This window comes from Scardinius erythrophthalmus (genome assembly GCF_964197995.2).
Source record: "Scardinius erythrophthalmus genome assembly, chromosome: 19".
NCBI lineage: Eukaryota > Metazoa > Chordata > Actinopteri > Cypriniformes > Leuciscidae > Scardinius > Scardinius erythrophthalmus.
The window spans coordinates 20,479,823-20,492,139 of NC_138239.1; the positions used below are offsets into that span (position 1 = coordinate 20,479,823).

Below are 12,317 nucleotides of genomic sequence, written 5' to 3' on the forward strand. Positions count from 1 at the left end.
GAGTGTTTTTGCATAGCGCGTCTGTGTTGTACGTCACACGCATCACACATGACCAGTGTCGGCCAATAGTGAGCCTACGTGTGACGTACAACACAGACGCGCTACGCTGAAACACTACGCGAAATAGTTCGAGGCCCAGAGAAAGGGAAATGAATAGTGGAATAAAGTCGTTATTTTTGTTTACTTTTTGCGCACAAAAAGTATTCTTATCGCTTGATAAACTTAAGATTGAGCCACTGATGTCACATGGACTACTTTGATGAGGTCTGTACTGCCTTTCTGGACATGGACAGTATGCCGTCCATTGACTTTCAATGGAGGAACAGAAAGCTCTCGGACTAAATCGAAAATATCTTAAACTGTGTTCCGAAGATGAACGGAGGTCTTACGGGCTTGGAACGACATGAGGGTGAGTCATTAATGACATAATTTTCATTTTTGGGTGAACTAACCCTTTAAGTAAGGCGCCTTGTTTGAGCGTTGCCAGTAGAGTGCCTAGAATTTGAATCAGCTGATATGGGCGTATTTTGTTTTTTTTTCAGTCGGCTAGTGACAGCTGATAGCCGAGCTTGACTATATAGCCTGCTTGAACTAACGCGGTGCTTGATTTTGTTACCAAATTGCTTTTTAAAAATGTTTTGAAGACTAAAAGACCTAGATAATGCGATTGTCTCAACTTTGTCCAACAATTTGACTACAATTGACGTTGTACGTTTGCCTTAAAAGAAAGCTATGTATTTAATCCTTCAAATATGCAATTATGCATTGTCAAAAAATCAACAATGCTGTAGCTTTATTATAAGTGTGGATGTTAAAGAACCCCACAAGGATACGCAGGGAAAAACAATTTTCACTCAGAAATTGCTAGTTACAATGAAATGACAAGTAACACTTTGAATTATATGACATTTTGAAGATAAAAGATGTACTCCAATAATCTTTGTTTTGAAACCTGAAATAACCTGTGACAAAGAAATGCTTAAAAGCACAATAAAACTAAAACATTTCAAAAAGTAAAAAGGATTGCGTGAGATAGTGTTGTCACAATACTGGTATTTCTAACTGTGATACAACAGCTTGAAGAATATCGATGTTACATTTTCGATACTACTGGAAAACATTCCTACAAAATTAAGGGGAATTTAAGGGCATAATAATAATAATAATACAATTATTATATTTCTAAAACAAAAATATATTACTATTGTAATTTTGTAAACTGCACTGTAAAATAAAAATATATATTATTATATATATTTTAATTATTTTACTTATACTTTACAATACGTTTGTTTTCATTTTTTCAATTGCAAGAGTTTCACCCTCTAGCATTTATAAGCAGAAAACCGCTGTTTCTGTGACAACATGTTACTCACAGCAAATGGCACTGACAGGATCATGAGCAATGGAAAGTCACTTCTATGATAGACAAGCAAGCATGAGTTCTGACTGGTGTAAAATGCTGATCTCTGTTGTAAGTCCTTGTAAATGCTGTCTGTGACTTGTTTGTGTGTATCAGCTAACCACAGCAGGAAGAACTACATACTTTGTGTCCTATCAGCGAGGGCCCTTTAGGACCATACAGCTTCCTAAATACTGTCTACCCAAAGTAAGATATATGACACAGCACTAGCTGTCACAAAAAGTTGTCAGATGAAATGTATGTGGCTCTAACAGCTGTTCTCCATGCAGGACATGCATATTGTCAGTACAGATGAGGGGCAAGTGTTGGCAGCAGTTCAGGAATGGAACGAAAATGACACCTACAGTCTGTACATCTCTGACACACCTGGAGTCTACTTCACCCGCTCGCTCCCAAACCTCCGTACCTCCCGCGGTCTCGCAGGAAACCTAATTGTGGATGTCTACAAGGTCTGTGAATATGTAGCCTGATGGTGCTCGCTAATTAAAAAATGTACCATCTTGAATGTTCACAAATACATATTCCCCCAGTTTCACAGACAAGGTTTAAACCTAGTCCCAGATTAAAATGCATGTTTGAACTGTTTTAAAATATATCAGTGCCATTGTTTTGTCGCACACCAGTAATGTTTTGTTCTATGGCATGTTTATAAAAGCTACGTAAATGTCCTAATTGAACTAAGGCCTAATCCTGGGTTAATCTATGCCCTGTGTATGAAACCAGGCCATTGTAAGCAATTAGAAAAACTTTTGCAATTACCATGGCTTTCTCCAGGAATTTTTCTAAAGTAGAACAGGGAACTGTGTAATGCAGCACAAAACAACAATGTTTGAAGTTACGACATTAAACACTATAAATACAAAGAAAGAAGAAAATCTGATAATGAGAGCAACTGAAAACATCCAGAAACTGTAGTGTAAGCAAAAATGCAAAGAGAAAAGAGGGTTATCTGCAATAATGTAGAACCTGATATCCTTTCGCTCTCCTCTTTTGGCTTCTAGCCAAAGAACACCAACTAATATATGTAAATGTAAATAATAATAATAATAATAATAATTATTATTATTATTATTATTATTATTTTATTATATTTTATTCATATTATATTGAACACGGGAAATGGAAATCTAAGTAGTTCGGATTATTTTTCCTGTCCTACAGGTGGCAGGTGTTAGTGGGCTGATCATAGCCAATAAAAAAGAAGACATGCAGATGAAAACATATATTACCTACAGCAAAGGCCAGACATGGAGATTACTACAGCCTCCGGCTAAAGACACTACAGGACATGACATCAACTGCAACTTGGTGAGAAGTGCTGGACTAAATTTATGCAGGTATACGTTTCCATGTAGACGTTGCCAAAAAAAGGACATAAATCACCAAAATAAAAGTAGGTGAAATACTATTTAACATAAAACAGCCATTAATAATGTTGATCCTGGTACAGTGTCACAACCACTGCAGCCACAGCCACTCCCACTTTTATTAAAAGAAGATACACCCACTATATACATTGCATTATACTCAGACACACCTACATGACTGTGGTCAGGCGAAAACAAGACATTACAGTGTTGATGCACGTTTCACGTTTGATGCATTTTTACACTGGAGCCCTGTAAAGAGGAACTCTTTTAGTCTCACAGTGAGATGAGGGTGGCCACCAGTTACCAAACGATAGCTCTGAATTCAGTGCTTTCTGATGGTTTGATTAAGACACACTACCTTCTCTGTATCTTTGTAATGACTTTCACTGATGTTTTACACTGTTCTGGAAGATTGGTGATTTCAATTAAGACATACATTGAACAACTGGAGTTGACTTATCAGCAGATCTCAGAAAATCTTAATTACTCTTTTTTTCTGCTGCACCAAAAGACAGTGGGTTCTGTGTTTGCACATGTGTTGTCATTCTTTAGAAACACAAGATGAAACATTTTTTTTCCAGTCCTTGTACTTTGGGTATTTTGGGACTTATTACCAACTTTAAACAACCAAGAAGAATTCAGAACAAGAATTCAGAAGCTTGTACACACAGCCAACTTGTGAGAACAATAGTTTGCTGCTTACTTGCATATGCAAATAGTTTTGAATCACTAGGGGATTGATTGCATTTGTTTTACTGCATTTTTGACACTGTATTGATGCTGAATTCTAATTGGCGTAATTACATTATGATTTTTTGAAGCTCTAATATCAAATATTTGATTTTGTTAGTTTCCGCAAGAACTGGGTCACACTAATTGTAAGGGATACTAAAAATATGGACAGAAGCCGCGGAGATCCGAAACTGATTAATTTGCACGGCTTTTGAAAGCTGATGCTACAGTCGGTTGATGCAGGGGAGATTATGTAGATAAATGTTAATGTATTGAAATATAATTTAATACTGTGTAATGTTCTAATTTTCAGCCGTCGTGCTCACTGCACCTTCACCTGCAGATGTCTGAAAACCCCTACACACCTGACACTATCTCCACCAAACACTCCGCTCCAGGGATTATAGTGGCCACAGGTGTGTGTGTAACTGTGCCACTTCCTCTATTGTTTTTTATGATTGTGGCATCTTGAGTACGGTCCCCCAAGTGTTTCTGATAAATTCGAGTGAAGAAGGCATATAAATGTGCGTGCTTTTAAATGCAGATGTAGTTTAAGTGGCCACATCATAGATTTCAAGTTGTTACATCTTTCTGTTTTGCAGCTGCAGAGTTTGGCATGATTGGAACAAAAACTCATTTCACGCTGTTCTTTTGCTTGTCAGATTCATTATAAAGTTATCTTCAAAACTCAGGCCTAAATAGCTTCCTGCATGAGTATAGATAGATGCACGCTCAAAAAGTTAGCCATGCAGATCACGCAGAAAATATGACCGGTGTCTTCCACATTCATAATTGCCTGTCATGTCCGACAGCTGTTCCGCAATCACTTTCCCATGCTCAGAGTTTATAAATATGGGATTTTTTTTTTTTTTGTCAATGCCAGCAGCTTTACCAAATGTTTTTCATCAGGCGTCATGATGATTGTGGTCTGTCAGGGCACTCATACCCAACTGGCATTAACCCCACCAGACAATGTGCATGAGGAATTCTCCAGGACATCATAGATTATTTATTGAATATTATACTGCTGTGAAAAGGTAAAATGTAACTACATAATTGAGCTAACCTAAATGACTTAAATCAGATCTCGTTGGCCATGGGGTTTTCAAGCTGGTGTCCAAGGACCCCCATGGGGACGGCAAAGGGGGCTCAAAATATTTGACGAAAAAGAGATTTAAAAATGTGTTGAGGTACTTAAGAAACTAATGAAATATATAATGCATCACAAAAAATGTGTTTATCTCAGAAATGCTGTAAACAAAAATACATACATTTGCATGAGTGACAATATAGAAGCAAATTATTTAATTTTGGAAACAATTGATTTTTTGTCTTTACAGTGTCACAGAATATAATGTGGGCAACGTCATATGGGGGGGTATTTGGCGTCAAGGAATTAAAAAACCTCTGTCTTAGACAACAAACTGTCTTGTGACTGACAGATTTGGATCATCTGTGCTCAGTTTCTGATTAAATGTGAGAAAATGTATGAATTAAAATTCAACAGTTTTGCCTTTGTAGTGCAGTATAGAGCTTTGTTTATGTTCTTTGCTTGTGTTTGCATAATTACCCAAATGCGCAGAATATCACAGACCTCTTTTTCAGTTGCAGGATTTTTTTTTTTTACCTGTTGGAATCCTATTATATTCTATTATGTGAAAAAGAATAAAATCTCCTCCTCCAGCATATGTATGGTTAATAATAATACATCTGTCAGAGTTACAGCAGTATTTTTCCTCTCAGGAAACATTGGGCCCGAGCTTTCCTTCTCTAATACAGGAATGTTCATCTCCTCTGATGCCGGCAACACATGGAGACAGGTAAACCGCTCACCTGCTCAGAGTTGTTGACTGTATTGTAGTCTTAAGATAAAAGCATCTGGTCTCTGATCACCAGTCAAATTAACTAAAACACAAAGAGACAGGAAGCTGAATTACCTTGCAGGTTTTTGACTCTGTAAACACTGTCTTTAGATCTTTGAAGAGGAGCACAGTGTCTGGTTTTTGGACCACGGAGGGGCTTTATTAGCCGTTACACAATCTGCTGTACCTACACGCCATTTATGGTAAGATAAAATGCATACAAACACACAGATTAATAAAAGCTCTGCCTTCACAAATTATATGTATGTTATACAGAACACTAGAGAGATTATGCATTTTTGAGTTCATTGCAGTTCATCTCTATCTTTTGGGATATTTTTTATTCAGACTAAGTTTTTGAAGTTCCCTCATGCTTAAACGTCAGCTTTTATACGGGGACTGGATATAAACAGCAGGCAATAGGTCTTATCATATCAAACATTTGGAATCCTTTCAGCGTAAAGTGCCTGTCAAGGCTTTGTAGTGCAGGTGGTTGTGTTTGCCAAGGCTTTTATGCTCATGTTGTGGAGGGTTATGGTTTGAAGTAGAGGTGGGATTCGGTGGGCTTCCGTTCACATGTTATTCCTGCCACGTCACACACGCGTGGCTTTGATGTACTAAGCTCTGAAACGTTGTCAGGATCAATTAGGCTGCGGAAGATAATTTGTATCCTCCTGTGGGATGCTGATGTTAGAACAGTAGTCTGATGTGTGTGCGGGTGTTCAGCCATCAACTTGGGTGACTTTGACCCATATCTACAGCAACAGAAACACCACACCAGAAAATCTTTCCTTTCTACATTACAAGATGCCATAATGTAGAAACTGTTACCTCTGTTGAACAATAAAATACAGAAAACAGTTAGCTTTTAAAAGCATTGTGAAGTGAAGATATGCACATCGTTCAACAGTTCTGAAAGAAGTCTCTTATGCTCACCCGGGCTGCATTTATTTGATCCAAAATACAGTAAAAACAGCAGTCTTATTTGATTTTTAAATAACTTTTCTATTTTAAATATATTTACTATTATATCATTAATTCATGTGATGGCAAAGCTGCCAATTTTCTTTTGAATCCTTCTAATCCTTAAATCATTCTAATATGCTGATTTGGTGCTCAATGTTGAAAACATTTGTGTAGCTTAATATTTTTGTGGAAACTGTGATACAAATTTCCAGAATTCTTTGATGAATATAAAGTTAAAAAGAACAGAATTTATTTGAAATGGAAATCTTCACATATAAATGTATTTACTGTCACTTTTGATCAATTTGATGTGTCCTTGCTGAATAAAAGTATTATTTTCATTAAAATAAGTCTGACTCCAAAATTTTGAATGATGGAGTGTATAAACAATAGATGTTGTTAACTATTAAAAGCATGAATACAGAAATGCACTTTCTGCAGACTCGGCAATGCCAGGTAGCTGCAGTTTGTTATTGAAAGTATATAACCAAATTACTCCTAAATTAACTTGATCTAAACAAAGATCCCCAAGAACACAACTAGCGCATAACTAATGTGTAATGTTTAAACATTCAACGCTCAGAAAATAGGACAAACAGGAGGGCTCTAAACACACAAGAATAAATGGCATTGACACAATCAGGGACTTTAAAGTACAATATATTCATAGAAAGAACAAGATCTGAAAACAAAACACACTGAAGAGGCACTTACACAGAGCAAAATAATAAATGTAATGCAAAGGACAGAAGGAAAGCAGAATAAGGAGATGCAACAGAACAATGAAATGCAAAATGGACTGAATGTGTAATGAGACATAATATACATTATACATGACGATAATAATGATTAGAGTGTAATGTAAACACAAGTGGGGTATGGTGAATAATTTTGTCTTGATATTTTTCAATGAGCATATATTAGATTTGATTTTAATGTAATTATGCAGATGCAGCCCACATTAAATGTTAATGCAGTGACTCCGCAATTACTTGTTTTTGTGGATCTGCTAAATATTCTCAGATGGCTGAACAAATGCATCTTCTATTTTTATGTCTTTGTCAAATGTGCACTGTACATTATATTAATCAGAATATGAACCTAATGTGCTTTGTCAGTGAAATGAAAAGAGATTTGTGTATGTGTGTCTAGGATTAGTTTGGATGAAGGCCGGCAGTGGGACAAACTCAGCTTTTCATCTACACCTCTATTTGTTGACGGGGTTTTGATGACTCCAGAGACTGAGAATCGCATCATTACGTAAGAATCATTTTACCTCATCTTCTCAGACAAACTTGTCTAAATAGTCCAGGAGGTGTCAGTAATGAACCCTCACTTGATTGGGATCGTTATTATCAGATTAAATCTTTTCTTTTGCAGGTCTGGACTAGGATCCTGCACACTTACTTGTACTGACAGCAATGTAGTTTTACTGACACTTCCTATTAGTCCTTTACAGATTTGCCATAGCAAAATGTGTCCTTTTGGTCCCTTAGCAACTGTAAAGAATGTAAAAGTAAACAAATCCTGTTGTACTTAAGCACCTCTGTCCTCGTAGATTCTTCGGGCACTTTAGTTACCACTCCGACTGGCAGCTGATAAAGATTGACTACAGCTCCCTGTTTGGGCGGAAATGCACAGACGGAGACTTTCAGACATGGCACCTCCATAACAAGGTTGTCACCTCACATTTATCAGCAAGCCTTGCTGTTCGTTCTCTCAACATTCAACATTAGTTTCTTTTGGCACTGAATTTGCTAGTAATTAGGGTGGCACGTGAGACTATTTTCATATCTGGGGTTTCATGCCCAAGCAGAATGGAAATGAATGGTCGTAATGGATTTGCAACAGATCTAGCCACCACCATAATGTTGGTGACATGTTGTCCATCAGCTTTGACTCTCTCTTGTGTTTTTACCGAGTCAGCCTAAATTGCATGTCAAATCTGTTTTCTGGAAGGAAATTCCTTTTAAAATTCATACAAACTATTGTAGCCATCCTTAGCTAAGCAGAAGGAGTGTAACATCTAATGTAACTGGAAAACTGCGAGCCTATTTTGGAGGAAATCATGTGAATAAGTGACATATTTATGTGCATTTTAGGGCGAGGTGTGTGTGATGGGAGAGAGACAGGTGTATATGAAGAGGAAGCCTGGCACACGCTGCACTCTGGGTCGGGAGTATTCTCGAGTCGTTTCAGCTGAGCCCTGCATCTGCACCCTCTATGACTTTGAGTGGTGAGTCACAGGCATGCATACGTGCACACACGCGGAAATGCAGAGCAGCTGCTTTTCCAGTGGAGGAAATGAGTGACAGTAACTCTTGCGGATCAAAGGACTCAGTGTTGCATGCAGAGAACAAAAGCTGCAGGGATCCAACCAATTATACAGATTAATTAAGTGGTATTTGAATGTAAAAAAACAAGGTTTTTCTCTTCATCTGTCCTTCGTCAAACGTCTGCTCAGTCCAGCTTATGATAATGTTGCAGTCGCTACATTAAATTAGTTTGCTCTTGAGGCGGCAAGGTAAAAGCCTGGTTTTACATCGGCCTTTCATAATCATATCGCAATACTGATGGATATGTCTTTACAAGCTCACCATGATGCACATGGAGAGACACTCCTGCGCTGATCATAACGACGACATAAATCTCTCTTGTACCGCACACAGGCTCCATTAGAGTCGTCTGCTCTTAGGCAAATTACACATACGAATGAGAGGCGCGCAAAATTAGCATAATGTCAAATGATTAATTATCTCCAAATGAATAAGTAATGAATATTTAAATGGATGATAAATGTGGCAGTGATCTGATTAGCCTGAAGGAGCTGGTGTTACTGAGTTTAGCCCTGATCCGCAGCAGCAGTTTAAATGTTGTAAACCCGCAGCTCAAGTCTAAGACTTTCGTTCATGTTCGGATCACAAACTTTTTTGATAAAATCTGAGTGATTCCTGTCCCTCCATTGACAGCTAAGCAACTACAAATTTGACGCTTCAAAAAGTTCATAAAGAGATCGTAAAACTAACCCATATTAATTAAGCGGTTTAGACCAATTTTTCTGAAGAGACACGATCACTTTATATGATGAACCGATTGAATTTAGGCTTTCTATTCCCATATTCTACACTACATTTACTATAATGACTTCAATTAAATACCAAAATAGGGTTGACAGTCTAATTCCAAGTCAGTGTTGTTATTGGTATCTAAAACTTTTGAAAATAGTTTTCGAATTGAAATATAGCTGAAATAAAATAAAATATAACTATTAGATGAAAAACTTAAATAAAAGTTGAAGTTTGTGTTGAATTACAAAAAATACTAAAATTAAAAATAAAGCCAAAATAGAAATATTAAATAATGAATACAAATGGCAAAATCAAAAATATCAAAAATAAAAGCTCATTCAAAATATGATTAAATACTACAATAGTATATAATTCATACTAAAAATTACCCTGCTCCGAGTGCAATTTAGTGATTTGAACTGCTGCGGTATAAACAGATAAATCAGCTGATGTATGGCAAGCTTTCATATAGACAACACGAATAATACAGTGAAAATTTTAAAATAGGTTTTTAGTGAATCCTGTGGTGCATGAGAGAGACCTTGAAAAACCTTTATTTTGCAGTGTATGTAAAGTACATTCTGTATAGTATATATTCAAGCCACTTCTCTCTATAGACTGCTGTGGCCTTATAGAGAGGAGCTTAACCAAACTGAATAATTTATGTGTTTTTATGATTTCCTTGCAGTGATTATGGGTTTGAGAGACAGGCCAGTGGAAAATGTGCACCTGCATTCTGGTATGATGTCAATTTACCAGCACACACCTGCAGCCACGGACAGCGTTTCCGCAACAGCACAGGGTAACACACACACACAGATACACAGAGATACACAGGCACACATACACATTGCAGCATGATTCATAGATGCAAAATTAATCTCTTTGTGACATCTTCTGTTTAGTTTATGAAGTAATACCAGTCCTGCCCTAGATTACCATATATAGCCTGCATAAGAATGAGTAAAACTTTTTTTGTTTGTATATCAACTACATGTCCCTTTTTGTGTTTCTGCTGGTAACAGAGATGTTTTCTAAAGTATTTGTGCATGGCGGTGCAGGTACAGGAGAGTGCTGTTGAATAACTGTAGAGAAGGTCTGAAGGATACACTGAGTCCTAGAATGCAACAGTGTAAACCCATAGCACCAAGTGGCCTACAACTGAGCACCATCAACTCTCAGCTCACTGCTGTACTGGGAACAAACATCACCTTCAGAGTAGCTTTGCAAAATGTGAGTTAGCAGCTGCACACACACACACACACACACACACACACACACACACGCACACACACACACACACACACACACACACACACACACACACACACACACACACACACACACACACACACACAAAGTAATTCATTTAGTAAGGTGTTGTGCTTTACATTAATGGTTCTCAAACATTTTTACATGAGAGACCACTTCAAGAGTAAAACCAAAACCCTAAATCTCATAAAGGAGTCTCATTCATCAATCTTGTCTTGAGCCACCAATCCACAATTTGCTAGACTGCTGTTTTGTTATTTTTTCAATTAAATTAACTATTAACTAATGAACTAATTTTGTTTTTAAAGAAACTAATACTTTTAATTAGCAAGGATGAATTAAATGTACCAAAAGTGATTGTAAAGACATTTATAATGTTACAAAAGATTTCTACTTCACTTAAATGCTGAACTTTGTGCTCATCAAAGAATCCTGAAAAAATGCATTACGTTTCCAGAAAAATATTGAGCAGCACAACATTGATAATAATTAGAAATGTTCTTGAGCAGCAAATTAGCATATTGTAATGATTTCTGAAGAATCATGTGACATTGAATTCTGGAGTTATGATGCCGAAAATTCATTCTGTATTTTGGATCAAATAAATGCAGCCTTAAAGGGATACTTCAGGATTTAGCATTAAGCTTAGTAGAAAACCTGTAGTATTTTCAAATTACCCTGCTTTCCACCCTCATATCCCCCTGAGAGGAGAGATTTATGTATTTTTTGTCTGGAAAAAATCCTCCGATGACGCAAAAATTGTCATTTTGCGTCATCGGAGGATTTTCTGGCCAGAGGCTAAAGACTACAGCCAGTAGGAGGAGCTGTTCCGCATGTGTTCAGCCCGCCCATAGAGGGTGGGATCTCACTCACATAATGTACACACAGTCAGCCGTCTTTCTTTGGAAGCTAAGCTTGCAGGCTCTTGTTCTGTGGAGAAAGCTGAGTAGTAAGGGTTACCATCCTCCTTTTCCCTGACTTGTCCGGCGGCCGAGATCGTTCAAAATGTCCGGGATTCAGCTTTTGCTTTCTGCGGTCGCCATTCATTGTTTACATGCACACCTTTTGTTTCAATCTAACTGAATTAATTCCGATTGGTGAATCTGAATGTAGTGTTTACATGAACGCTAAACAAGTGATCGGTTGATGTGCGTTTTAACATTGCTAAGAAAATTCCCGCACCTCTGTGAGAGATACGAGACCGGCGCGTCTCAGTAATGAAGCCACCGGCCTCGCGCCATTCTCCCGCGGCCGTCAGCCTCGTCCTGCTCGCCACAGTAAACATGATGAATGGCGACTGTAGAACAAAAAAAAACGAATCCTGGACATTTTGGGCGATCTCAAAATCCCAGGCAGACTCGTCACGGAGACTCACTGGTAGCCTAACCTTGTTGTTTTCAACTGCGCTCTCTAACCGGTAGGCGTGGCCTCCTAGGGCAGCGAAGCAAGTGGATTCTGTGAGTTGTTGTCTTTCATCCACATAAGCCAAAAATACATTTTCTGGCTTTTCTCAGTCTAGAAAGCTCCAAATTAAAAAATTTCTTCACATTTCTTCTACATAAATTACCTATTTTAAATACACATTCATCTTTTCAGAGGTGAAGTATCCCTTTAATGAGCATAA

General features: G+C 37.6%; 1 protein-coding gene across 1 annotated transcript in view; it reads left to right on the forward strand.

Annotated features, from left to right (window-relative positions):
• sorcs3b (sortilin related VPS10 domain containing receptor 3b) overlaps positions 1-12,317 on the forward strand; it is a gene marked incomplete at its 5' end in the record, with an annotated part of 59,290 nt that overhangs the window by 32,852 nt on the left and 14,121 nt on the right. The window contains 11 exons of the mRNA XM_081347820.1: positions 1,520-1,609; positions 1,693-1,872; positions 2,585-2,731; positions 3,839-3,941; positions 5,269-5,345; positions 5,499-5,590; positions 7,506-7,613; positions 7,912-8,029; positions 8,456-8,589; positions 10,110-10,223; positions 10,483-10,654. Of these exons, the coding sequence (XP_081203946.1) occupies positions 1,520-1,609; positions 1,693-1,872; positions 2,585-2,731; positions 3,839-3,941; positions 5,269-5,345; positions 5,499-5,590; positions 7,506-7,613; positions 7,912-8,029; positions 8,456-8,589; positions 10,110-10,223; positions 10,483-10,654 (1,335 nt within the window). The remainder of the gene's footprint in view (positions 1-1,519; positions 1,610-1,692; positions 1,873-2,584; positions 2,732-3,838; positions 3,942-5,268; positions 5,346-5,498; positions 5,591-7,505; positions 7,614-7,911; positions 8,030-8,455; positions 8,590-10,109; positions 10,224-10,482; positions 10,655-12,317) is intronic.